Genomic DNA, 27,865 nt, shown 5'->3' on the forward strand with positions numbered 1-27,865 from the left:
GTGGTGGCCGGCAGTACTCGCCGGTGGGTGGGGGAGGGTCAATTAAAAAGAAAATTCTAATAAGAAACTTACCTTCCCGGTTCCACGCCGTCTCCGCTCGGGCCGAGTCCAGTGTTTGAACAGGAAGTAGGCAAAGCAGGCAGCCTCCCTCCCCTAAGCCAATCACAACGCTGCAATGGCAGTGTAACGATTGGCTGGGACGCTGACCGCACAGGCATCTATGGGGAGGCCATTTTCTCTGCCCTGGGGCTGACCTGTCAACTCCATCAGATTGGGCAAGCCACTCCTCCTCTGGACTCCAGCAGAACCGATCACCCAACTACCCGCCCCCAACCATACCCTTCTGCTTTCTCGCAGTGTGAGATGTAGAAACTTAAAAGGAAAATTCTACTTACCCAGTATGCATCTGTTCTTGGCATATAGAGCTGTAGTCATATTCTTTTGCATAGATCGCCATCTAGTGATGGGTCTGGATGTTTGCACTTTGTTTTTATTTGAAAAAGTCTTTCCACTCAAGAGATAGGTGACTCCTCCTTTCGGTGATAGTGCGCGTGGGCATCAACTCCAATGTTAGATTGCTTTCCCGCAGAGGGTGATAATGGAGTTAGTAAGAGTAGTAAGAAGGAGCTGTCCATGAATGCATGTATGCAAGTAAGATGTAACTGCAACAGGTATAGGTACCCGGGGAGGTGGGTGGGAGCATATGACTCTACAGCTCTAAATGCCAAGAACAGATGCATACTGGGTAAGTAGCATTTTACATTTGAGGCATTTGAGCTGTAGATCATATGCTTTTGCATAGACTACATAGCAGTTATCTCTCAAAGTGGTGGCTAACCTGTAGCTGTTGCAGTGGTCTGAAATAGTATACATAAAACTGCTTGGCCAACTCTAGCTTGCTTTGCTGCCAACACATCCACAGATTAGTGTTTTGTGAATGTGTGCGGTGTAGACCATGTTGCAGCATGGGTCAAAATCACGCTCCATGGGGCATTGATGACGGAATATCTACGAGCCAATATAGCTCCTAGTGGACTTATCATCAATGTTTTTCCGAGGTTATTTCTGGAAGACCCCACTTTCAAGAAAGAATGGTGCCTGGTCTCTTGGAAGTGCACCAGAGACCTCCTGGTTCTCATTATTAATACGGCCCAACGGTTAGCAGATGCCCTATTAGCAAGAATCCAGGCGGCAGAGAGCGCACTAAAATCCACTATCCAGAACACTACTTTCAAAGCGAAACTAGTGGAAATAAACAGTGAGATCACTAATAGCAGGGAATATCTACTTAAATAAAAGATAGCTAAATTACAGAAGGACATTCAGAAATTTGACAAGGAGAAGGTCTATCCCTATCTGAAAGCAGATTTCCAGACAACTAAGAATAGTTATTCATCTGATGACAGCTCCGATAACTCAAGAAGGGGATCAACGAACAGTGACTCGAGCACAGGCAGCTGGGGAGGCAATCAGCAAAAAAGGAATTATCCACCTTCCTACCCCCATTACAATAACACACCAGCCTACACAGGTCCACCACAACCCCCTTTTTGGCAGTTCCCGATGTACCCGCACGGACAGCCCCAGTTCTATCCCCCTGGCAACCCTCCTTTTTTAGACAGAGGTTGGGGCAGAGGAAGAGGGCGCAAAAGAGGGGCCCCAAAGGTAGTCCAATGGCAGGATCAGGAACAATTCCCGTCGGCACCCAGGGGCAGGAACAGAGGAAAATAGAACTAGTGGTGAATCTGTCCGATAGACCCTGGAGTTCCCTGGAACAAGCGGTCCTTGAAAGAGGACTTGGATATGTTCCAACACCTAGAACAGACAGTTTTAGAGAACTGTGAAATTCATGAATTCCTCAGAAAAATACGCTTGAAAGCATTTTTCCAAGACCAACCTACTGTTGAATCCACAGACACTGGTTTACGTAATCCGTCTACCTTTACTCCAACTAACAGTATGGTCCCTCCGGAAGTACTTACATTTGAGAAAGCTGTTCTTCGTGAACTGGGCACGATTCCCGCTAAACATACCTTTCACAACATGTCCAATGCGGAATTGTCAGCTGCGAGAACCTTAGCCAATGATAACAACATCACTATAAAACAGGCAGACAAGGGGGGTGCCACTGTGATACAAAATACCACTGATTATGACCGCGAGTGTAGACGACAACTTGACAATACAACTTATTACACTCCTATCTCTATTGATCCCACACCGAGACTCACCACCAAGATTGCCACCATCACCTTTGAGGCAGAAAGTAATGGGTGGATCAGTAGGAAGGAGGCTGATTTTCTCATTACCAAGGATCCTAAGACCCCATACTTCTACACGTTGCCCAAAATACATAAGGGCACCACACCGGTCCCAGGGCGCCCTATTGTATCTGGAATAGGGTCACTTTTGGAACCCCTGTCCAGATTTGTAGACCATTTCTTACAACCTCTAGTCAAAAAAACTCCCTCTTATATCCGTGACACTACGGATATCCTACAAGTCATAGAGGAGATACACGATACAAGTAACATTGACCTATTGGTTACGCTGGATGTGGAAGCATTATATACCAATATCCCCCAGCGTGCCACATTAACGGCAATTGAGAATGTCCTCATGAGAGAGGAATGGACTATCCCCACCCCCATCTCCTTCATAATGGAATGTGCCACACTGGCACTAACGGAAAATTATTTTGAATACAACAAACAATTGTTTCACCAATCGCAGGGCACTTCGATGGGGAGCACCTTCACCCCTAGTGTGGCCTGTATCTACATGGCCACCTTTGAGGAAGAAGTCAGACACCCCAACAACCCCTACATCAACAATTTGACCTTGTGGAGGCGCTTTATAGACGACATTTTAATCTTCTGGAAGGGGAACCACCAAACTTGTCTAGCTTTCTGCGAATAGATTAACGCCCAGAATCTATTTCTGAAGTTTACTCATACCATTTCAGACTCCCATGTGCCATTCTTGGATCTGAAGGTGACACTAGATGACACAGGCCTAAGCACTACACTGTATAAGAAACCAACAGACAGGAATAGCTTGCTCTTATATAGCAGCCACCACCCTAGGGCCCTCAAGGACAATTTGCCCTTTGGACATTTCCTCCGCATCAGGAGGAACTGTAGTTCTACTAGTGATTACTTAACTGAAGCTCACCACTTGAGTTCCAACCTTAGACTAAGAGGTTATCCTGAACGTCAGGTTAGAAACTCACTAAAGAGGGCACGCAATAATCCACGAGAGGCCTTACTACAACCCAACAATAGGGCAAATACAGAGACTTTGACCTGCGTCACATCCTTCACCCCCGATTCCTCATGCATAAAAAGGCATAATTAAGAAACATTGGGGAATCCTTACTACGGGTAATCTCACCATCCCACCCCCACGTTTTGCTTTCAAACGAACACAAAATTTGAAGGATATCCTCATCAATACAAGAACTAGACACACCGACCTCCAGGAACAGAGAACCCTATGGGACCTTCCCCCAGTGAAAGGTCACTATCCTTGCGGTTCATGTGCTGTGTGTCACCAAACTTCAGTGATGAAAGAAGTGTTTTTTTCAGACTCCTTCACTTGGAAGATTCAGAGGCACACTAACTGTAACACCACTCACTGTATCTATTTAATCACCTGCCCATGTGAAAAGAGATATGTTGGTATGACCCTGAGACCTGTAAAGACACGCATAACAGAACATAAAAGCAATGTGAGATGTCAGGAGATTACCACCCAACTCTACACTCACTGCAAAGAGAATAACCACAAACCAGACTCCCTAAGATGGCTAGTGCTTGAGGCCCACCCTAGGATCACACAGAAAGCATTGTTCAAGATAAAACAGAGATGGGTTCATCGTCTGAGGGCAGACCTTGTAGGCCTCAATGATCAAATTCCATGGGCAGCACTTACTGATAGACAATAAATAAATATCCTTGCATGGCCACTCCGTTAGCTGTTTTACCAATTTACACGGAGCTTGCAGCCTTGCTCACTTACCGTTCTGGGACTAGAATTGGGCTCTACCCCAATTATAGTTGAGCCTTGTCCATTTCTCGCTTACTCTACTATGTGGACACTGTTTAGGTTCACTCATTTAAAGATTGCCATTCATCATTTATTTACTACATACTTTGGCAGTTCAGATTGATCACATTTAGTATATTGTGATCCCTCCCCTTCCCTTTTTCCCTCGATCCTGGTTAATACATCCACTGATCACTGGGAATCGCCTATTATACATTTTAATCACCACATCCCAAGATGGCCGCCGCCTTCAACATACCCACATCATAGAACCAGCCTCACCACTCACGCTCTGACATAGAACACACTTCCGGGTAGCCGGCCCGCCCCCATGATACTGGCGTGTACATCAACATGGGACCCAGACCGGGGCTATTCTTCCCGGTTCGAGTGGCGCCTGGGTAGGTTAACGGCCCATCCCGGCAGCATCCTAAACGTGAGTGTTACTGCAATGTTGCGGTGTTTCCATTTGCCTGCGATGGGTTATGAGAGCGGTATGAATGTGAACCCGTGACTTACGGGTTCGGCGGTTTTTAGTAGATTGAGTCTCGCACTGAACTCGCGAGTGACATTTGAGACGCAGTGGTTTCAGCCTTCTAATGTAGGTCTCAACACTCGACGGTGTCAGTGCTCTGTACCAGCTGCCTGCCAGGCATTTCTGTAGCGCACGATGCTTAACTCTTTTTGGGGGGTCACGGGGCTCCCCATGGTTCGCATCTTTGTATCTATGCCGTAATATTTCTCCCCACACGTGGGTTTCCTTGATGCATTGGTTGTGGACTGGTCTAACCCCGGACTTCACTCGGAGTTCTGGCTATTGCGTGGCAGTGCTTAGGCATTGATCTATGGCTGTACAGCACTAGCTGGTTCACACGTTATCCCGGCTGGCTGTTGAATATCACCATTTTTGCGCCTCATTTTGACTCTCATAAAGTTTCCTTTGGGGGTCTCCTTGATGCTCAACCACCTTTCTGTGTCATGGCTCGCATTACTTCTGCTCGCATGACTGGACCGCACTACGGGCGATATTGTTTTACTTGTACTGACACCTCATGTTGGGTTAGTTGCCCTTTGTGTTGTTTTGTTTTCCATTTCACATTTTGTCTTCCATTAGGACACCAGAATCTTGGTGTCCCGGTGGCGCAACGAATACGGACAGAAGCAGGGAACTACACCCTATTAGGTGAGTGCCCTGTAACTCCATAATGTGATTACTAGTTCTCTAGACTTCACCGCAGTGAATACCGCACATCCAGTCTTCTGATTTTTATTATGGTGCTTGTTTTTAATCTCACATTTACGTAGAGGATTTTTGCACTCTATAGTTTGTTTACCTACACTTGGTTACAATTGGCATAGCCTGGTGCCACATTGTAAAGGGAGAGAGTCCTTGTGTGTGATAATTGTCCGAATAGTACTTAATACTCCACACTGACATATGTCTGGGTTACCATATAATTTTTTCCTCCTAGGTCCCCTCTGACATATGGCGAGATCGTTCTCCATAATACATGTGGCAGGTAACTATTATACTTTCCACAGTGTGTAGATAGTTGACAGTTCATTAGGTCCTGAAGAATTGCCATGGATCATTAGGACCACTAGGCATGAAACATGTTGACCATCACAGAAGAGCATAGCTAAGCTGAACCCTCACGTCAGCTAGCTGCCACTCTGTTTTTGCTTTTTAATCAAGTGGATAGCCACTCCTAATAAAGTCCTATTTTTGGATTATCCAACTTATTTTAATAACCTACACGCATTCACATCTACACCACTAGACTCCTCACACGCACTACACCATACGGCCAGGAACAGAAGATCTCCGCTAAAGAGCCCCTTTAAGGGTGCCCGTCGGGTATTGCAGCGCCGACCCGACGAGGAGCAGGTCCATAGGATGAAGCATGACACCTAGCTTGCTTGGTGTGTGAGGACCCTAGTTCCGACTAGAGGAACTCCCTTTCCTCTTTTACACGGTCTCTTCCCTACACTCTCACTCTCCCTCTATTCTGAGGAACTGCATACTCTTTCTTTCTAACGATTAACCAGGCCCGTATGCTGGACCTCCTCTTAAAAGCCCACTAGTCCCTCCTTTTGATAACGCAGCTTTGCATACATCATCTATGGGTATATTTCCTAGGAATAAGGAACTGGTAATGTTCGTTTAGCCTTTGCATAGCATATTTGGATGCACTTGACTATCCACCTTGCAATACCCAATTTTGATATAGGATTGCCTTAGTGTGGTGGAGCAAAAGCGTCAAAAAGCCGATTTATGTTACGGAAAGGTTTTGTCCTTTCAATGTAATAGAGCAATGCTCTTTTTACATCTAATGTGTGTAGTGAATGTTCTGCTACAGAATCTGGTTGAGCGAACAACACAGGCAACTCAACAGATTGATTGATATGAAAAGCAGAAATGACTTTAAAAAGGAATTTAGGATTGGTCAAAGATCTACTTAATTTTGATGCATTTGTACAAAAAAGGTTCTTCAATAGTTAATAGCTGAAGTTCACCCACTCTTCTGAGTGATGTAATAGCCACTAGGAAAGCAACTTTCCATGTGAGAAATTGCAGTTCACATCTGTGCAATGGTTTGAAGGGTGGACCCATCAGTCGGGTGAGAAAAATGTTGAGATTCCACACTGGAGCAGGTGGACGTCTCTGGGGAATAACTCTTGAGTTCCTCTATAAACGCTTTAATGACAGGTACACTAAAAAGAGATAGATGTTGTCTATTTTGGAGATATGCAGCTATAGCAGCTCGATGTAAATGTATGGACATTTCTGCTAAATTGGAACATTGTAGATGTAGCAAATGGCTTATAATGTTTTGGACAGCACGACCCCCTACACTACCCAAACACCACTGCACTACCCTAAACAATAAGACACTACCCCCAGCATGACTCTCGACACTACCCAAACACCACTGCACTACCCTAATCCCTAAATCTACCCCCAGCATGACCCCCTACACTACCTAAACACCACTGCTCTACCCTAAACCCTAAAACACTACCCCCAGCATGACTCTCTACACTACCCAAACACCACTGCACTACCCTAATCCCTAAATCTACCCCCAGCACGACCCCCTATACTACACAAAAAACACTGCACTATCCTAAACCCTAACACACTACCCCCAGCATGACCCTCTACATTATCTAAACGGCACTGCTCTTCCCTAAACCCTAAAACACTTACCCCATGACCCCCTACACAAACACCGCTATGCTGTCCTAAACCCTAAAACACTACCTCCAGCATGACCCCCTACAGTACACAAACACCACTGCCCTAAACCCTAAAACACTACCCCCAGCACGACCCCCTACACTACCCGAACACCACTGCACTGCTCTAAAAACACTACCCCTACACTACACAACCAACATCCCAGTACCATAAACCCTTAAACACTACCCCCAGCACAACCCCCTACACTACCCAAACACTACTGCACTACCCTAAACCTTAACCCACTACCCCCATCAGGACCCCCTACACAACCCAAACACTACTGCACTACCCTAAACCCTAAATCTACCCCAGCACAACCCCCTTCACTACCCAAACAGTACTGCACTACCCTAAACCCTACAACACTACCCCCAGCATGACCCCCTACACTACCAAAACACCACTGCACTACACTGCCCTAAAACACTACCCCAGCACTACCCTCTACACTACACAAACACCACTGCACTACCCTAAACCACTACCCCAGCACAACTCCCTACACTACCCAAACAGCACTGCACTACCTTAAACCCAAAAACACCACCCCCAGCACGACTCCCTACACTACCCAAGCACCACTGCACTACCCTAAACCAAATGTGGGTGGAATTTGCGAAATTAACTTTTGAAAATTAACGCGAAATAGCACAAAATCTCCGCGAGCATGCCAAAATTTTGCAAAGATGCAGAGATTGCTTTTCCCGCCCGTTCACGATGTGTTTTTGCGTGCTCGTGGGGAAATAGATCTCCAACTTGCCCATGCGGTCGCTAATGGGCGCAGCCATCTTGCTCGCGATTCTCATTTCCTGTTCGCGATCGCAATGACGTGTTGCCTATCGCAAACTCTCGCGGGATAGCGCGACCGGCTACCAACAATCCAACATCTTGTGCCGCGCGCGCATTTTTAAAGCGCGAAGAAAAATACTTCAGTTTCACGGCAGGTTGTGAAAGGTTTGACATTTTCGCGCTCTCCGCGGAACGATAAAATGTCAAAATATCGCAAATTACGTGAACGGAACGCAATTTACCACCCAGGCCTACCCTAAACCCTAAAACACTACCCCCAGCACGACTCCCTACACTACCCAAACACCACTGCACTACCCTAAACCCGTAAATCTACCCCCAGCACGACCCCCTTCACTACCCAAATACCACTGCACTACCCTAAACCTTAAAACACTACCCCATAATTTAAAGATATTTCATACTTTACAAATTACGCCGAAGTCGTGACCCCAGCGAGACTTTTCAAAATGGCTACCAGAAGGCGCGCAGCCATCGTGTAGGGTGCGCAACTTCTGTATAATATTGTTTTTAAAAAGAAATAGAATGAATATAGTTTTCCTAACAAAAAATTCACAATTTTTTTAAATATATGTATGTATGTGTGTGTATATTATATATATATATATATATATATATATATATATATATATATATTTTAAAAAAAACATAGGATTAAGGTACATTAGACTTGCATATTATCATTTAAAAAATCTTTGAAATTCACGGAAAAAACTATAGGTTTCAGGCACGCTATAGTTAGAAATTAGCATTTAAAAAATCTTAGAAATTCACTGAAAAAAACATAGGTTTCAGGAATGTTATAGTTCCGGTGTTATAGTTAGTTCAGCTAACTAACTCGCGCCCCCGCAATGCACTGCTGATGACGTCACGTTACATCATTCATGACATGGTCAGTGACATCACTGATGACATCACTGATGACATTGAGATGTCATCATCCACGTGAAAATCTGATGCACCTCCTCACACCTGAATATAACCTTTGATACAACCACTCTAAAATACAGACTACCATTTAAAAAAAAATAGACACATCAATACCAGTTACTAAATACGCATGGACTGATTCCTAGGTCTACACACACATCCACTCATTCACCCATACAGTCACTCATACATGCAGTCACTCATCAATACAACACTATTATATGCACTCATACACCTATACAGACACTCACACACTGCCACATATCCAGTTACTCACACACCTAGTCAATCATGCAAAGTATTAATCATACTTCCATTTACTCACCTATACAGTTATACAGACACCACCTCACGTATTAATACAGACACTAACACATAATTACTCTCTTATAGCATTACTGATACAAATACACACTCATCCATGCAGCCACTCTCACAATTAATGACTCCCACATATAGTTATTTATATACACCATCACTCACATATACACCCTTTTACGTATGTAGTTACTTGCACATGTACCACTGAGACATCCATTCACTCACCAACACACCCAAACACACACACACACCCTCTCACCCACCCATACAGCTGTTTCCACATGTACTCTTGAACCCATACACCCAGTGAATCAACCACTCACACATCTATGCACAGAGTCACACACCTCCCACACACACACACACACACACACACACACACACACACACACACACACACTCTGGCAGCCATACAAATACTCAGGCAACCAATCGATAACCCATATAGACACTCATGTAGCTACTCACCAACCCTTGCAGCAGCTTAAATAACAGACAGACTGATACAGACATTCACACAGTTTAGTCACCAACTCATGCATTCACTAAGACACATTTAATCACTCACTTCTACAGTCAGTCACGTACCTACTAAATCCACCATACAGACACTTATACACCCACTCATTCTTCAATACAGCTTGGCATATATTAAACAAATTTTAACTTTACAGAAACACACAGTCACTGGATGATGTCATCAGTGATGTCATCAGTGATGTCATCAGTGATGTCACTGACCATGTCATGAATGATGTCATATGTGAAGTCATCAGCAGTGCATTGTGTGGGCATGAGTTATAGTTAGCTGAACTAACTATAACGCCGGAATTTATATGGTTTTGTACGAGTGAAATGTCCAACGAACTAGAACGTGCCTCAAACCTATGGTTTTTTCAGTATATATGTCTAAAATAACCATCTAGTCATTCAAGAACATCCAGGGTGATATGGCTTGCCTGGTTTCAACTAGGTTTTCTTACCCAGCATACCATGAAAACTACAAACTTTGCCTACAATTATGCATTATCCTCACATTTCTGTAAGGGTAAATTCCGCAATCTGTGGTGATCTACAGAATTTCATTCAATCAGAGTACCCACACTTTTCCTGATAAAAATGGTACCCCACTTAGGGCACTGAACATTACCTGAGAAAGGAATTGATGGACCATGCAAATAGCACTGTGATTTCATAGGGCCATATTATGCATGAGGCGCATTTTCCTGGATTGTGCTGGGAGCACCTTTCAAAAGGTGCACCCTGCGCAATCCAGAAGAATGCACCGCATTATGGTGAACGCGCTGCCCCAATGGCAGCCACAAATTCGTGCTTTTGCTGGTGGCAGAACGTTCGTGTGAAAGAATGGAGCAGCTGCTTTAAAGCCGCTCAGTGTTTTGATTGTGCTGGCGGAAATCCCCCTACATTTTTAAGGGTGATTAGAGATTCCCTTGCAGGTAGGTGTAGTCAGTGACTGTACCCGCCTACAAGGGGATGTCTGGGGGTCCATGGAACCCCCTTCACCCCCTCCAGAGGGCTGCCATTAGGGGGTGCACTGAAAGTGCGCCTCCTGAGAGCTTCTTTGCCTCTGTGCCCACATTTGCAATATGGCAAGGACATCGAGGTAAAAGGATTCCCTTATTTGCATGGGACACACCCCCATTCAAACGAGGGAACGCCCTCTGGAGATAGAGCTGGTGAAGAGCAGGGCAGAGGCTTGTAGGAAGAGGCTGTGGGTGTTGGAGCTACCAGCCTACAATGGAATCCAATAGATTGGGACAGAGGTGCCAGGTTACAAGGGGTGCAGCAGGGGTACAGGCACTTTAGCTTGGCAGGAGGAGGGGGGCACGGCACAGGTATTGGGGGTGGCACTACAGATGAAGGAGCGAGGGACCCCAAAAGGGGGGCACTGACTGGAAGTGCAGCAGCGGAATTAAGTTGGAGCAAACATGAGGGGGGAGCACCAGGCTGGTTCACAGATGAGATCCTGGAGCCTCACACGGGGGCATAGGAAGGGAAGGGGCTCTGCCCCTGTTGAGGGTTTATGGCAGAGCAGGCTGCAGGGGTGTGGGGCTGGGCATTCATGCAGGGGAGGTAGGATCAGGTAGGAATGTGCCCCAGGTGAGGGGGGGGGGAAAGAGTCTGGGGTGGCAGAGTCTGAAAGAAGCACTAGGAGGTCAGTTTTGGGAATGTGCCAGCACACAGGCATATATTGTTGCTCACAGGTTGCCTCCGGATCGGGTAAAGCAGACTCGGATGACCTTTGTATGGCTCAGCGGTCCCGAGGAGAAGAGAAGGCTTGGCCCAGCGTGGCTAGCTGGAGAGTATCGTTGGACCGTAGGACTACTGTGCCAGACAGGGCAGCTATGATCTCAGTGGTGCAGTACACAGGAACAGTGATCTCTAAATCTGGAGGCAATTAATCTAAAGAGTTGGAGATCCCTGTCTGCAGAATAGCTGGGAGGGCACTACTCGGCCCCTCAGTGTAGGTGGTCCGAGGTGTCGGACATTGGTCTTTTGGATTTTGATGAGGAGAGTCTCGAAGAGGGTGAATGTGCAAATCAGAGGGGGAGGGTAGGCCACAGCAGGAGGGTTGAGGGGAGCTTCGAATCACTCTAGTGCTAGTGTTTGGCAGGGTACAGGTTTGCGGCACACTCAAGATGGAAGTGGTGGAACCCAACAGAGACCGGAGGTGGCGAGGCAGCTGGCCCTCCCATCGGCACAGATTTTGGCGCTAGGTAAGACACCCCGTGCAACATTCCCTCCCCTGATGGGGTCAGTGAGAGTGGAGGCTAGGGCGCAGCCAGGTAGTGGGGTGGCCCGCTTGAGCAAGGGTCGATATGCATGACTTAAGCGGGGACGCTGGGACTGTAGGGGCAGGGGCACAGTGTCAAGGTAGCTCTGGAACAGGGGAATGCAGGGGGGGGGGAAATTAAGTCAGGCCTGCTGGGAAAGGGCCTGGGTTTGAGGCACCTGCAGGAGGTGAGGTTTCGCAGGAGAGCAAGACCAACAGACACATGAAAGCAGATAAACTGGAGAGTAAGGAGGTGTGGCTTAATAAACTCCCATATATGGGGACTTCAAAGCCTTTGGGGGCGCATCTCATGGCGTCCACTAAAGAGAAAATATGGAAAGGAGAGTACATTAAAATGATGAAGTTTCTTCACAGGGAGTTAAGGTCAAAAGAGAGCTCCAAAGAGGAGGAAGTGGAATTATCCAAGCAGCCCAGGGTTCCGGTCACTACTGAGTACCGGATGGAAGCTTTTCTCATATATGCTTGAGTTACTGAGACAATTACTCAAAGAGGTCCGTTGCAATGTTCAAGTATATGGATCTAATTAGGAAGGCACAAATCAATTATGGCAGGTACACATGGGTTCAGTATGAGGAGGAGTTCAGGGCCCGCATGGCATTCAATACGAAGGCCCAATGGGGCAAACTAGACATGTGTTTATGGCAGCACACAATGGGCCCTGCCAAATTTGACAAAATCATTTTCACGGCAACCGATTGTTCATTGGCCCTTACAAGGACGCCCCACCTTGGGGGAGTGGGAGGGGCAGGAAAAGACCAGGCCAACACCATTGGCACATGCTGGTATTTCAAGGAGGGGACTTGCACCAAGGAGTGCTGCAAATTCTGGCATGAATGCTCCAATTGTGCTAGCAAGCACACTTTGGTCAATTGTTTTCTGCAGGGGGAGGACAGACATCACCCTGACAGGGTCACAGGCAGGTTTACGGTGGGGGACAACAAGGGCAGGCAGGGGGCTACTGAGCAGTAAAAGGGAGCCAGGGACCTGACAGACTAGCGTTCTGGCTTTCAACCTACGACAGACAGGAGGATGCTCTGTTATTGCTACGGGGGTTCACTTGGGGTTTTAGGCTGGGGTACCAGGGTCCTAGGGTGAGACGGTGAGTAGACAACTTGAAATCTGTACATGAACACAGACAGGTGGTAAGGGATAAGCTACAGAATGAGATCCAAGAAGGTAAGCTGGCAGGCCCCTTCCACGACTGCCTGATGGAAGCTTTGACAGTGTTCCCCATTGGGGTGGTCCTAAAGTAGGAGCCAGGGTAATTTCAAGACTGCCACAGCCACATCATTATGTATGCCTAGCGGCACAGGTGAAGGAAGTCCGGAGTATGTGGAGAATCTTTCTGCACTCTTTCAATGGGATTTCCTTGAAATCTTTGCCAGAGTTTGAATGGGACGCCCAAATCTGAGGAGTCAGGGACATCAGGTTTGGCCTTTATTGACAAGGACATTGGTGCGTGGAGGAATGGCCACAGGGCTGGAAACAGGGCGGCAGCAGTTTTGCCTTTTTGGAGTTATTCCCGTTGCTGGTGGCTTTGGTGCTATGGGGCGACCAATTTCAGCATAATAAAGTGCTGTTCAGGGCGGATAACATGGCAGTTGTGCAGGCCATTAACAGGCAGTCTGCGTGGGACACCCGGGTGTTGAAGTTGCGGAGGGTATTTGTGTTACAGTGCTTACAGCTGGATATGCTTTTTAGAGCTAGACATGTGCCAGGTGTGGACAATGACATCGCCGATGCCTGGTCTCATTCCCAGTGGGGCAGATTCCATGGAATGACCATAGACGCGGACAGTATCAGAACCAGAATGCCTCAGCACTTGTGGTCTGTAGGAGAAACCGGATGCTTCAATTGGTAGCTGCTCGCTAGCTGGGTCGACAAGCGCAATATTTGCAGGCATGGGCCAAGTTCTTGGCTGGAAGGACGTGGCGCAGGTCTGAGGGTTGGGCCAGGGTGGAGGATATCATACAATTCATATTGAGACCGATGGAAAAAGGTCAGTCCAGAGTGACAATTTCGGGAAAATTAGCGGCCATTTCTTTTATGGGTAAGCTATATTGGGGGTATGCGCCTTCAGCAGGCGAACTAGGGAGCAGGATCCTTGAGGAAAGGTCGAGGGAGCAGGTTATTGTTATTGTTATTGTTATTTTGGATTTATATCGCGCCCAATCACCTGCAGGTCTCTAGGCGCTCGAAATCTCTAGTTACAACAATAAGCTTGGCAGACATTGCAAGAAAAACACTCCCTGGTCTAGCTGACACTCAGAATCCTTCTAAACATCAGTGTTTTTAGCATCTTCCTAAACCGCAGGAGGTTCCCTTCCCTGCGCAGCATCTCAGGCAGCGTGTTCCATAGCTGAGGGACTAACACAGAGAAGGCTCTGCCTCCCTTGGTTACTAATTTGTAACGGGGGCAGACCAGTAGCTGAGAATCTGAAGATCTAAGTGTTCTCACTGGGCTGTACACAACCAAACGATCTGCAATATATTTATTTATTTATTTAAGCTTGTACCGCGCACAGCTACCCACAATGGGTTTCCCGGCGCCAGGGATAGACTGTAGAAGAAAAGAGAATGTCACCTTGACTTAAGGCCTCTGCCATCTATTGGTCACGCTTAGTAAAGAGCAGGGTCTTCAAAGCCTTACGGAAGCGGAGTAAGTTGGTCTCAGATTTTAATGCCAATGGGAGGGAGTTCCAGTATTTAGGACCAAGAGTGGAAAAGGAGCGGCCTCCCATTTTTGCCAGCTTCCATCTTGGTACTGTGAAATTGCCAATGTCCGATGACCTTAATGAGCGCAGGGGTCTATAGGGTTTTACCAGCCCCTGAACATATACTGGGGCGCTACCCTGCTTAGCCTTGAACATATAGCAGAGTGCCTTGAATTTAACGCGTTCTGGGATGCTCAACCAATGGAGGTCACGCAAAGCGGCAGTGGCTGAGGTGCGTCTGGGGACATTCTTTAGCAGGCGCGCGGCCGCATTTTGCACCACCTGCAGCACATGTATAGTAGCTTTATCTGCGCCCAAATAGAGAATGTTGCCATAGTCCAGGCGTGATGTTACAAGTGCCTGGACTACAGTTCTGCGAGAGGAGAGGGGGAGCATCCACAAAATCTTGTGAAGCCATCGCAAGGTTGAAAAGCAGATGGCTGAGACCTTAGTAGCCTGTTGTCTCATAGTTAGCCTGTCGTCAGTAATGACGCCCAGGTTGCGAACTGCCGTAGATGGTGTAGGCGCATTTCCCAGTTCGATGGGCCAATGGCGAGGACCCCAAAGATGTTTGTTCTGTCCCAGAATGACCACCTCGGTCTTCTCCCCATTCAGCTTGAGACAATTTCTCCGCATCCAGTCGGCCACAAGAGTGAGGCCCGACTTGAGTGCGGAGATGTTGTTTACGTCTCTCCCTGACAAGGAGAAGACAATCTGGGTGTCATCTGCGTAGGAAAACAGGGTTAGCCCAGCTTGTTCGACTATGGTTGCCAAGGGTTTAACATAAATATTAAATAATAAAGGGCTAAGAATTGAGCCCTGGGGGACGCCACGGGTGGAAGGACAAATGGCGGAGGCAGCTTTAGAAGAAAACACTTGGAAGCTTCGGTCACTAAGGAAAGACGCCAGCCAGGCCAAGGCCTGGCCTGCCACACCTAGAGATTTCAGAGAGTCAATGAGGATGGAATGTGACACGGTGTCGAAAGCTGCGCTCAAATCCAGCAGGATGAGCGCCATGGTGTTTCCCTGATCGACACCGTGCCTAAGACTCTCTGTCACCCCCAGGAGGGCTGTCTCGGTTGAGTGCCTAGGCCGAAAGCCCGACTGAGAAGGATGGAGAAATCCAGTGTTTTCAACCAGTTTGGAGAGCTGAGAATTTATATGTCTCTCCAATATCTTTGAGAAAATTGGCAACAAAGATATAGGGCGAAAGTTAGCAGGATTTGAAGGATCTGCACCCTGTTTTTTTAATAACGGTACAACCATGGCGTGTTTCCAAGGTTGTGGGACATGGGCCTCGCTCAGAGAAGCGTTGAGTAATTTAATGATGGGGGGATGAGTGAGGGGGTCTAATTGTTTTAATATTTTGGCCGGGAGAGCGTCCTGTGGGGAGCCCGATCTCACACTATTTAAACAGGAGAGGAAAGAAATGGCGTCTAAGGGCTGCCAAGTAGTGACTACTGCATCAGTGTCATTGTTTTCCAAATTTTGGACTATGTCAAGGGCAGTGTACATAGTACCTGGAGGTGTAGTGAAATTTTCATAGATAAGATCAACTTTATCTATGAAGTAATCCGCTAAGGACTGACACTGAATGCCATCAAGTGCCGGGGGAGGAGGGATCGAGTTAGCACCAGTCAATTTTTTGACAACAGAGAATAGCACCTTTGGGCAGTTTTGTGCATCAGTCACAGTTTTCCTTGTGTAGTCTGCTTTAGCAGTTTTACAACTGTAGTGGTATTTTTTTAAGGCTTCTTTATATGTGGCTTTACGTGAAGGAGAATAGCCTTGTCTATAAGCAGGAGCCTGGCCATAAATTGCCTTATGGGCCGTGCATAGGCTCTTAAATTTCACTCGCTCTTTAATGGGGAGCCAGTGCAGGCTATGAAGCAGAGGGGAGGCCTTAGTTCTCCGTGGGAGTCTAAAAATCAGTCGTGCGGCGTCATTCAACACGACCTGTAGTCTATTTGTCAGGGTTTTGGGGAGTCCCAGATAGAGGGCATTCCCATAATCTAGCCTTGAAATAACAGTTGCTGCTACGATTGAGCGCATCATTGATTGAGAAAGGACAGGGGCTAACTTCCGCAGTTGACGGATCACATTTATGCAGCTTCCCACCACAGAGGAGATTTGACTGGACATTGAGAGATCACAGTCCAGTTTAATCCCCAGACTCTTTACATTCAAACTTGGTTTTGGAGCAAGACCTAACTCTGCTGGCCAGTAGAGGTCATTCCAAGGTGAGGCGGTAGATGGAATCACCAATACCTCAGTATTGTCTGGGTTAATCTTCAACAGATTTTCAGTCATCCATTGAACAGTATGCCTCAAGATGTTCTGGGCATTAAGTTGTGCAGTCCTTGTGTTGTCGACACTCAGTAACAGCTGCGTGTCGTCCGCATAATTAAAAACTCTACAGCCCATGCAGGCCAATGATGCAATTAGAGGTTGTAGGTAGAGGTTAAAGAGGAGTGGGGACAGGGCGGAGCCCTGTGGCACCCCACATTCTAAAAACCCCACCTCAGATGTTTCATCCCCTAGTTGTATCTTTTGTGTCCTACCCGAAAGGAAGGATTGCAGCCATTTAAATGCTAAGCCCTTGATCCCAAAATCGCTCAGCCTGTCCAGGAGAAGAGCATGACTGACCGTATCGAACGCCGCTGATAGATCTAGCAAGATCAGGGCGCTCGGTGTCTTACAGTCAGCCATGCCTCTTAATTCATCCAGCACCGAGAGCATCACCAACTCGGTGCTGTGATGAGCTCTGAACCCTGCCTGTCGCTCATGGAGTAGTTGATGAGACTCCAGGTACAAAGACAGGGACTTTAGTACATGCTGTTCCAATATTTTTGAGAAAAAAGGCAGCTGGGAGATGGGCCTGTAGTTTTTCAGTATTGCAGGATCCAAACCAGGTTTCTTCAACAAAGGCCTTACACGAGCCTCCTTGAGTTCTAGCGGTAAATACCCTGTTTCCAAGGACCTATTGAGGAGGGAGATGATGCATTCCTCCAGTACCGGACGGGCTACCCGAAAGACACTGGGTGGGCACGGATCCGCTGGAGAGCCAGATTTAATTTTACCCATCAGTTTCTCCAGGCTGAGCGTATCCAGCTCTGGAAATACTGTAATCGAGCAGTCAACTGGTCCGAAAGGAGCCGGAGTTATAGCCGTCCCAGTTACCATCCCACCCCTTATTTCCTTAATGATGTTCTTCACTTTCTCTAAGAAATAACCTTGAAAGGAGTTACAGTCAATAAGGGGCTTGGTGTTTTCGGGCTTATTGCTCAGTTCGGACAGAATTTTAAATGTCTCTTTCTGAACGTTGACTGCTCTACTCAAGCGCGACTCATAGTAATCTGCTTTGGCTAGGGCAATAGCCTTTTTATATAGGTGGAGGGAGGCTTTATAAAGATTCCTGGCAGTATCCTGCTTAGTTTTCCTCCAACCTCTTTCTGAGGCTCTAAGCTTCCTTTTATGCTCCCTAAGTGCTGATGTAAACCAGGGAGCCCCTTTACCCAGTCCCTTTATCAGTTGAGATCTTACTGGCGCTATCTGGTCGATGGCCTGAGCTAAGTTCTGCGTTAGATCCGCATATTCCCGATCTAGACTGCGTTCCGGATCAAAGGACTGGACCATTGGGGATAGCGCCTCGGTCAAATTTATTAAATCAACCTCTGCCCATTTGCGGGTTCTCCTGATTTCCGACGATAAATTATGTATATGGCCATGGATACGTATCTCACAGGACACTAGATGATGATCTGACCATATACATGGGACAACATCTTTAAGCGTGACAGTTGTATCTGTGGTCCACACAAGGTCAAGGGTGTGACCTTTAATATGAGTGGGAACTTCCACAAGTTGTTTAAACCTCAGGGCAGTCATCATGGTATCTAATTGGCGAGTAGCTAAGTCCCAATGGGGATTGTCCCAATGCAAATTAAAGTCTCCAGTGACCAAAATGTTCTTATATCGGGTACATAGGTCCGACATAATAGGCCCAAAGAGATCATGAAAGAGTGGGGTTGAGTTTGGTGGGCGATAAACTGACAACACCACCCAGCAGACATTGTTCATAGTTATCTTCACCCCGAGCAGGTCAGCTAAGTCTACTGATTCATATAACAATCTTTCTACTGACAGGCTCTTTTTAAATAAGATCGCTACCCCACCTCCTCGCACTCCTCCCGGGCGGTTATGCCATACTGCGTCATAGCCCCCTGGGAGAGTGGCAATGATGTCAATCGTTGAATTGTCACCCAACCAGGTCTCCGAGAGGGTCAGGATATCAATGTCACTGTCTTGGAGCAGACTATAGACCTCCACATGAAGACATTGGAGTGATCTAGTGTTTAAACTAACAATCTTCAGACCGGAGGACCGGCCCGAGGGAGTGAACTTGTGTGGGCGAGATATATCATTATTGGTAATGGTCAGCAAGGTTTCGGGGTCCGGACACCACCCCCCATTATCCAACCTGCGCAGCTCCTCTGTGGAATAAGTACGTCTATTGCCAGACGACCAGGCCTCCTGGCCCGTCCGTGCGCGGACGGGCGCAGACGGGCTGGACTCTGGCGTGACTCCGGCGATGCTCTGGCGAACCCGCAGCGCGTGCCCGCTGCGCGTTAGCATGACCAGCTTAAATGCCGGTCTAGCGTCCTTATGACGACTAGACCGCTCCGCTGCTCAACCCTCACCCAAGATGTCCGCCGTTGTTTCAAGCCAGGTACAGAGTGGTTTAAGATGGAGGTAAGGGCCCGCTCCAAACGCGGTGAATTCCAATTTTTAAAGTGCAGGTATGCGGCAGTGGAATGACAGATAAAAACAAGGGGCAAATGGCAAAATATGCATCAAACACAAATGACTAAACGGGAGAGTCTAAAATACACTATGTTGCTCCAAGTGAGCGCGCTACGTACTAAAATGTACTACAGCTTAGAAATGTTGCCGCAGTACTCTTTCCCAGCGATTTCAAGTGACCAGCCGCCTGATTTTCCCAGCTTAAATACCGGTCTAGCGTCCTTATGACGACTAGACCGCTCCGCTGCTCAACCCTCACCCAAGATGTCCGCCGTTGTTTCAAGCCAGGTACAGAGTGGTTTAAGATGGAGGTAAGGGCCCGCTCCAAACGCGGTGAATTCCAATTTTTAAAGTGCAGGTATGCGGCAGTGGAATGACAGATAAAAACAAGGGGCAAATGGCAAAATATGCATCAAACACAAATGACTAAACGGGAGAGTCTAAAATACACTATGTTGCTCCAAGTGAGCGCGCTACGTACTAAAATGTACTACAGCTTAGAAATGTTGCCGCAGTACTCTTTCCCAGCGATTTCAAGTGACCAGCCGCCTGATTTTCCCAGCTTAAATACCGGTCTAGCGTCCTTATGACGACTAGACCGCTCCGCTGCTCAACCCTTACCCAAGATGTCCGCCGTTGTTTCAAGCCAGGTACAGAGTGGTTTAAGATGGAGGTAAGGGCACGCTCCGAACGCGGTGAATTCCAATTTTTAAAGTGCAGGTATGCGGCAGTGGAATGACAGATAAAAACAAGGGGCAAATGGCAAAATATGCATCAAACACAAATGACTAAACGGGAGAGTCTAAAATACACTATGTTGCTCCAAGTGAGCGCGCTACGTACTAAAATGTACTACAGCTTAGAAATGTTGCCGCAGTACTCTTTCCCAGCGATTTCAGGTTTGGTCAGGTACCAAGAGGAAGCCTCTGACACTTGATATTTTGGTTAAAGTCCTGTCAGAGTTGTTGAGCGTTTGCAGCTCAACCAGTAAGACAGTATAATTTTCCATGCCAATGTGGTGGATGTTGTTTATTGCATTTTGGGTCTCCGAGCTGTTGGGCAGGGGGGGAGGGGAAGGGGAAGGGAGCGGAGGGTTACTTTGGGGGGAGGTTTCTGAGGGTGGAAAGGGGTTGCTGGTGGGGCTGCACAAGTCCAAGACCGATCAGAGAGGTCAAGGCAGGAGCATTCTTTTATTGGCCTATCCAGGGGCAGACTTCTGCCCGTGTGCTGAGGCATGCCGCTGAAGAAGCAGGCAGCCCCCAGGGCGGGTTGGTGATCATCCATTAGGATGGGAAGCCAGTATCTGCTTTTCAGCTGTTGGCGATATTGCGCAAAGCCATGGCGCGGGTGGAGCTGGACGCACAGGGCTTCGGAACCCACTCCTTTAGGAACATGGTAGCGGGCAGGCAATGGTGGAGCAGAGACAGATTCATGGGCTTGGGGTGCTAGTCATCCAACTGTTTCCAACATTATGTGCGCGAAGCGGAGGAGTGTTGACATGTGTCGTACAGGTGGTCATGTTGTGCTTTTGTTTTTGAGGTTCTATTCCTGAGCCATTGGAGATCGGTTTGAAAATATGGATTGTGGGACATTCATTAAATGGGCAGAGCGGCAGGCCAAGACCAGCGCTCATGGGACAAATTTAGGCTTTAAGGAAAACATGTATTCAGTTTCCTGGCATAGTAAAGGGGGTATGCATTGGTGTGATTTGTTGCCTTGTTTGAACAGGTTATTACTGGGAGGAAAGTGTCCTGATATCTTGTTCAATCATGTAGGGGAAAATGACCTGCTGGTGAGGAAAGGGCTGGCCTTGGTGAAAGACATGAAGAAGAATTTGAAGGGAGTAGGGAGGTGTTGGTCAGGGTGTCATGAGCTTTGGACGGAGTTCACCCAGAGGAGGATTTGGAGTGGGGCCTACCGACCGGCAGCGATAGACAGGGCGAGGTAGAAGATCAATAAGGAAATTAGCACATCTTGTAGAGAGCCAGGCATCGGTAGGGTGGTGCATTCCGACATACGATTTGAGCATAAGGAGTTTTTCAGGGATGACAGCGTGCACCTGTCAGTTATGGGCATTGAATTGTATCTTGTGCAGTTGAAACTGAAGTTTCTCAGGTTTTTGAACACACAGTAGACAGACAGCATCGGTTGGGGTGGGGACAGAAAAAAGCTGGGGCAGAAAAGGGTGGAAGGGGCAATTAACCCCCCCCCCCCTTTTCTTGGTGGCGGTTGGCAGAGAAGTTACCAGTGTTTAACAAAGTTTATTCTTGTTGACATTAGGCTCTCAAAGGGAACGGATTGATTCGTTCACACCTGGATGTCACCTGAGGCTCAAGGTTATGTAGGAAGTCTACTTGAGTAGAGGTTAACAGTTGTAGTGAAGGGTTGGGGAGTTTTAAGGGCGCAGTTACAGTTAAACAGATCTGGAGCGGGTGCAATATTACTGCATTAAGTTGTTGCGGGGAGGGAGAATTTTAGAGAAGGTATAGCTTAAGTTAGGTGAGATAATTGTATAGTGAGGTGTTAGTTTTGGGAGGTAAAAACCTAGGTTGTGTTGTGATGCTCACCTGTTTCAGTAAAGTGGCCTTTTTCATACAGTCCTGTTGTCAACAGTCCATGCTGCTCCCCTCTTCCCCAATAAGGGAACAAATGGAAAGAGTGGGTAGTCCAAGATGCGGACATGAGGTATGCCTCTCCGTCCTCTATCCACCATGTACATTTCGGTCAACTTGGGAAAGTAGATTGGGGTGTGGACCACTAATCTTCCCTACTGAAGGTCTCAAACCCCCATGGACACCAGTGAACAATTTCCTTCATGTAAAATAATGGAAATGGAGTGAGAAAGCAGCAGTCCTGGCACAAGACATGTATCTCAAGCCTCTACTCACCATGTACTTGTCAGCACATTGTAGACAGCAGTACTGGGGGTATCACCCAGTGCTTAATTTGTGTCCTGATTTCCTGTGCTCGGCACCGGCACTTAGTTGTCAACACCTGCACTTATGACAACTTGTGCCTCGGTTTGTCCAATTTTGAAATTTGGATAAAACAGTTATTTAATTATTTAATATTCATTAAAAATTACTAATCCCTGCTGCCCAAGCCATTCTTATAGATTTGGGTGGCCTGGAATAGTCTAAACTGCCACACATGCAGGATAGTGATGGTTAGTAGTTGTAAGGGTACCACCATTGGCGGCAGCAAGGGTGGTGCAAGCTGGAGTGGGCTCCCGACGAGGGCCCTGGGCCAAATATTTTTTTTACAAATCAAGCACTGGACTGTTACCTCCACATATCCCCTTCTTGTGGTAACTGAAATGCATCTTTGTCAATCAAAAGACATATCAAGGAGCTGGGCATGCTGACATGAGCTCTCCATCTGGCCTCCACCAACCATCTGCATTTCAGTTCCCCTGATTGAGCAAAACAAGGGGCTCCTAATGAGGGGGCACCCTCCCATCCTACATCATAGGAGTGTTGAGTCCCACAAACTACAAAGCATCATTCATTTTTGATGTAAGAAAAGAATCAACAAACCAGATACAAATCCGCTAAACAGAGTCCGATAACCCCTCCCCCAGGTTTCCCAAACCTCATTCGGTCAAGATAAGACAATGTATATATGGGCACCTTGCATTGGAGAGGACAGAAAAAGCTGTATTCAGGTACTGCGAAGGTTATATACTGTTTGTCATTGACATCTCACAATTGAGGGGTCTGGAATTCTATGCCTCAGTTCACCAGACACCCAGTACACACACCAACATTTTTGAAAAGTACAGGTGTGGGAAATCTAATGATGTAAAACTTGTGTGCATTACAGTATTTTTCCTTTACAATATTGCCCTGCAAAAGGTAAATATTGTGGCAAGGTGCCATTTCAACACACATAGAAGAAAACAAACATCAGAGCTCACTGCCAAGGTATTCTTAATCGGCAATGTAAAATAATCAATCAGGGATTTTTAAAGCACACTACTCACCCACGAGGGTCTCAAGGCATGGGAGGGGGAGGGTAACTGTATTCCCATGGACCTTCGGGGTCTTTGCCACCATGTTGGTTCCGGTGCACAGATAAAGGGGGCGCTGGGGGGGGGGGGGTACGGTGGCTGCAGAATGTGTCTCCGGCGTCAGCCAGCACTCAGGGAAACCCAGAGCCCTCACGCCATATACTCGAGGATACAGCGTGAGGGCTCTGGACACAGTACAGGAGATTAGAACATGATTTAACGCATATAACGAAGAGGGTGTGTCATGATATTGGACCCTGCCATTTACATTTCCCCCACGCCGGAGGACCGTGTGGGTTGGAATTATCACCACACGATAATAAGTCTAATTGAAGACAGTGAAACCTTGAAAAAGTCGCATTTATATATATAAACTGAGGTGACGAAACATGTGTTGTCTGTCGATCTAACTTACAAAACTGCATATGAAGATTCTGTAAATAAGAATATAAGAATGAAGATACAACTATGATCTGTGTATATACTTGTGCTGACATACTATTGCTGCTGCTGTCTTTTTCTGTGTAAATTGAATTATACGTGTGCTAGGGAGTTAATCTTGCAAATCATAGGCCATGAATAAGCATTCTCCACAAGGGGAAACTTTTGACATCCTTTTACAATCCTTGTGACAGTGCATTACAACCAAAGAGAAGGTAATGAAATGGATTGACTCCTATCCAAATGCTCGACTGCAACAGAATAAAAGTAGGCAGATCTTTCTCTAACCCAACTCCTATTCCCTACGGAGTTCCCCAGTTCACCATTCTAACACTTGCACTTTCAACCTATATCTCTGAACCTCCAGGAGACACCAATAGGGAATCTGGTAAATCACCTCAAAGTGCACACAACCGTCAAGCCTAGAAAGCAAAAGTCACTACTGTATCCTGGGGTCATGACCGCAGGATGAGGGCAATCCCTTTCAATAGCCACTTTCTCAGTTGTCACAAGTAAAGATGTGCACCATGAAATATTAGCACAGCTAGTGCAAGACATCTCTAGATATGTGTTACATGGTAGTTGCTATTCGTCAGTAGTGACTTGTCCAAGGACAGATCATATTTGACAGAAAACAACCACATTTGTGAGTAGTAACACTACAATGAAATACATGCTACATTTGGGAGGGCTTGTGCTAATGTGCCACCAGTGTGCTCCCGCCGCCTAGAGAGGATATTAGAGTGAAGTTCAGAAAGTATCAACATTTCTGGTAAGAACCAAATCAAACTTACATTTATCCAGCTGATCTTCTACAACCTTCAGGTAGGCCACAGAGATCATGTAGAGATTAAACAGAAAGCAGATTTCACACAGCTTCCCGAGACCTGGACTGCAGACCTCCCTCACCACGCCCTGGTATGTAGATTGCTTGCTGATGGAGGAGGCGTACCCCAAGATCACAAGACCACTGATCAGGAATATCAAGGAGACCTGAGGAGACAAAAAGCAACATGGTCACTTCACGTGTGGCAGCATTAGTCAGGAATACAATACCTGAAAATAAAATATCTTGCAGGCACTTTTTTGTATATAGAGTCTGGTCTTCGATTAAGAACATAAAAGTTGTTGGCTTCTGGAGGTCCTTGTTACAGTTTCTATCTATTGCAATAAGAGGTCTCTTCCATACTAATCTGCAGCGCTCATACATCTTTGTAAAATCTTTATTTTTCCAATTGTGGTCCTAAGGATGAGATACTTACCTTAGCAGGATGTGGGGGGTTACAACCACCCTCCATCAAACTTAATACTTCCCCAGCGACCAAACACAGATGCTATAAAAGGGCATTTCAGGAATGATGGAGACACCAGGAACCCTGCACAGCTGGCATGCTGTGGGATGTCCCAGTTCTCACGTATGATATGGAAACCATAGCAAACTTCCTGAAAAGTCACTTGGGTTTCGGACAAATTGGAGAAAATAGGCTTTATCCCCTAAATCAGCCATTTAACAGCATATTTAGAGAGGCACAGGTGGAGGGGAGGGGGTAGGGACAGGGAAGACTTAAAAGATCAGAATAAAGTTTGGTTAACAGCGAGATAATCCCTCATCTATTACCATACCTTTTTTAGCTCTATTGCACTGCCAAACAAACACAAACACAAGTCTCCTCCGAGTACACTAGTGTTATGGTATACCATTCGCATAACACGCCTTCTCCCGATATAACATGAAGTCCACTATTGGGGCACCAGAGTGCCAATATCATACAAACTTTCAAAGGGGTACAACGATCAGGGTAACAACCATCTGGGAGTCCATCGCCAGACATCTTGGAAATTGGTGATCTCTTCTAAAAGAACTTTTTTTTAAACTTTGTACAAATGTGAATGAAGAGAGCTCCTCAATTCGGCAACGCAAACGATACACCAACTGGTCATGGTGCATGGTCCCTCCATAATGCGCACTCAAGAAAATTGAAGCTCATTTAATCGAATGTGAAAAAGTAAAAAAGGTTAAAACTGCAGACCTAAAACCTGCCCTTTTCAGTCCACTGGTCATCTCCAAGAACCCCCATACCTTTTACCTTTTCTCCTTTCTCCTTCTACTCTGATGGATGTTGTGAGCAGAACCTTAAAAATCTCCAATAAAGAAAGAGCAGATTTACAACTACGGCTGTAAGCTTACATCTCTCAGACAGTGACCGTCTGAATTTTGGAATGTGTGAGAATCCGGGTTCTCTGGTTCGCACAGGTAGGTACTTGTGACAAGCAGGGAACCTTTCCTCTAGTCAGGGTAAGGGGTTACACTCCTAAACTAACCCCTGCTCACCCTCTAGGTAGCTTGGCGCGAGCAGACAAGGCTTATCTCAGAGCGTTATAGGTTAAGCATTTGTGAACACATTCAGTAACCAAGTGACAACACTACAGATGGACACCACACAGGTTTTTATATTAAAAATAAGGATTCTTTATATAGAGTTACCACAAGACCATTAAATGACAAAAATACACAATACTGTTACTTTAGATGGTAGAAGTTTGCTTAGTTCTCTTAAGTTCTTAAATGCGACACTTTAAGTCAATGTACCTTAGATGCGACATGCAGGGCAACGAAAGTGTTGCAACGATGCTGATGCGATAAAGTTTTTGGTGCAAAGAAATAAAGACGTGAAGATCTTCCAGATGCGTTACGCTTCTCCAATGTTGCGAGAAGGCTCGACTCGATGCGTCCGCTACAGCGGCGTCACCCCTTTACGCGATGCGATGACAGCGGCCTTGGCAGCAGCACTCTTCTCCGACATTTGCGAGACGCTTCCACTCGATGCGATGCTGCAGCGGCGTCACCCCTTTACGCGATGCGACGACAGCAGCTCCGACGGCGGCATGCTTCTCCGTGGATGCGAGGCGCTTTTCTTGATGTGGTGCAATGCGTCAGCTACGATGGCTGCGATGGCGACACGCTTCTTGGGCAATGCGAGACACTTCCGGAATGATGTGAGACGCTTCCGCTCGATGCGATACTGCAGCGGCGACACCCTTTGCGAGATGCGACGACAACCGCTTCGACGGCGGCACGCTTCTCCTTCTCGAGTCGCGCTTCCAGCTCCTTGCGACACGCAGTCCCTCAGAAGGCCCAACAACAGCAGCAGGCTCTTCCAAAAGACTCTGGGGAGCTGGGGGTGAAGTCCACTGGTACTGGGACGTCGCTCAGGGGGCAAGCTCAGCACAAGCCCTTGGAGATCTTTTAAGCACAAGTTGAATTAAAGTCTTTGTAGTCTTTTCTCCTCTCTTTTCAGCAGCAAGGCAACCACTGCAGGCCAATCCCCCAGGTCAGGGACAGTACTCCTCCTTACAGCTTTCCCAGTTCCTTCTCCTCAGGCAGAGGTTCTTCTTGTTAAGCAGGATCTAATTTCTTGGGAGCAAGGTCCCAATACTTTACCCCAGAGGAACAAAGGAATTAGGGGTATGAGGGGCCTTTGCCCAGTCCAAACCAGTTCTTGAGCACTGTGTTGACATGACTCTGCCTTTCTATTCAGGGTGCAGGGCAGAGACATCAGCCGCTCCACAGGAGGTGGAGCCAGCATTGTGGTGGCAGAGCACATCCCTATTCAGAGTCCAGGTGCACTCCTCCCACCCATCTGGATGTCAATCTCTCTATTCACCAACAGGCTACTTAGCCCTGCCCCTCTGGGTTTCCCCAGCCCGGTCACTCACGCAAACCAGAC

General features: G+C 46.9%; 1 protein-coding gene across 1 annotated transcript in view; it reads right to left on the bottom strand.

Moving 5' to 3' along the window:
* LOC146812262 (putative sodium-coupled neutral amino acid transporter 8) overlaps nt 1-27,865 on the bottom strand; it is a 332,163-nt gene that overhangs the window by 242,633 nt on the left and 61,665 nt on the right. Inside the window, exon 2 of the mRNA XM_085614572.1 lies at nt 24,932-25,130. Coding sequence (XP_085470698.1) covers nt 24,932-25,130 — 199 coding nt within the window. The remainder of the gene's footprint in view (nt 1-24,931; nt 25,131-27,865) is intronic.

This window comes from Triturus cristatus, chromosome 7 (assembly GCF_964204655.1).
Source record: "Triturus cristatus chromosome 7, aTriCri1.1, whole genome shotgun sequence".
Lineage (NCBI taxonomy): Eukaryota > Metazoa > Chordata > Amphibia > Caudata > Salamandridae > Triturus > Triturus cristatus.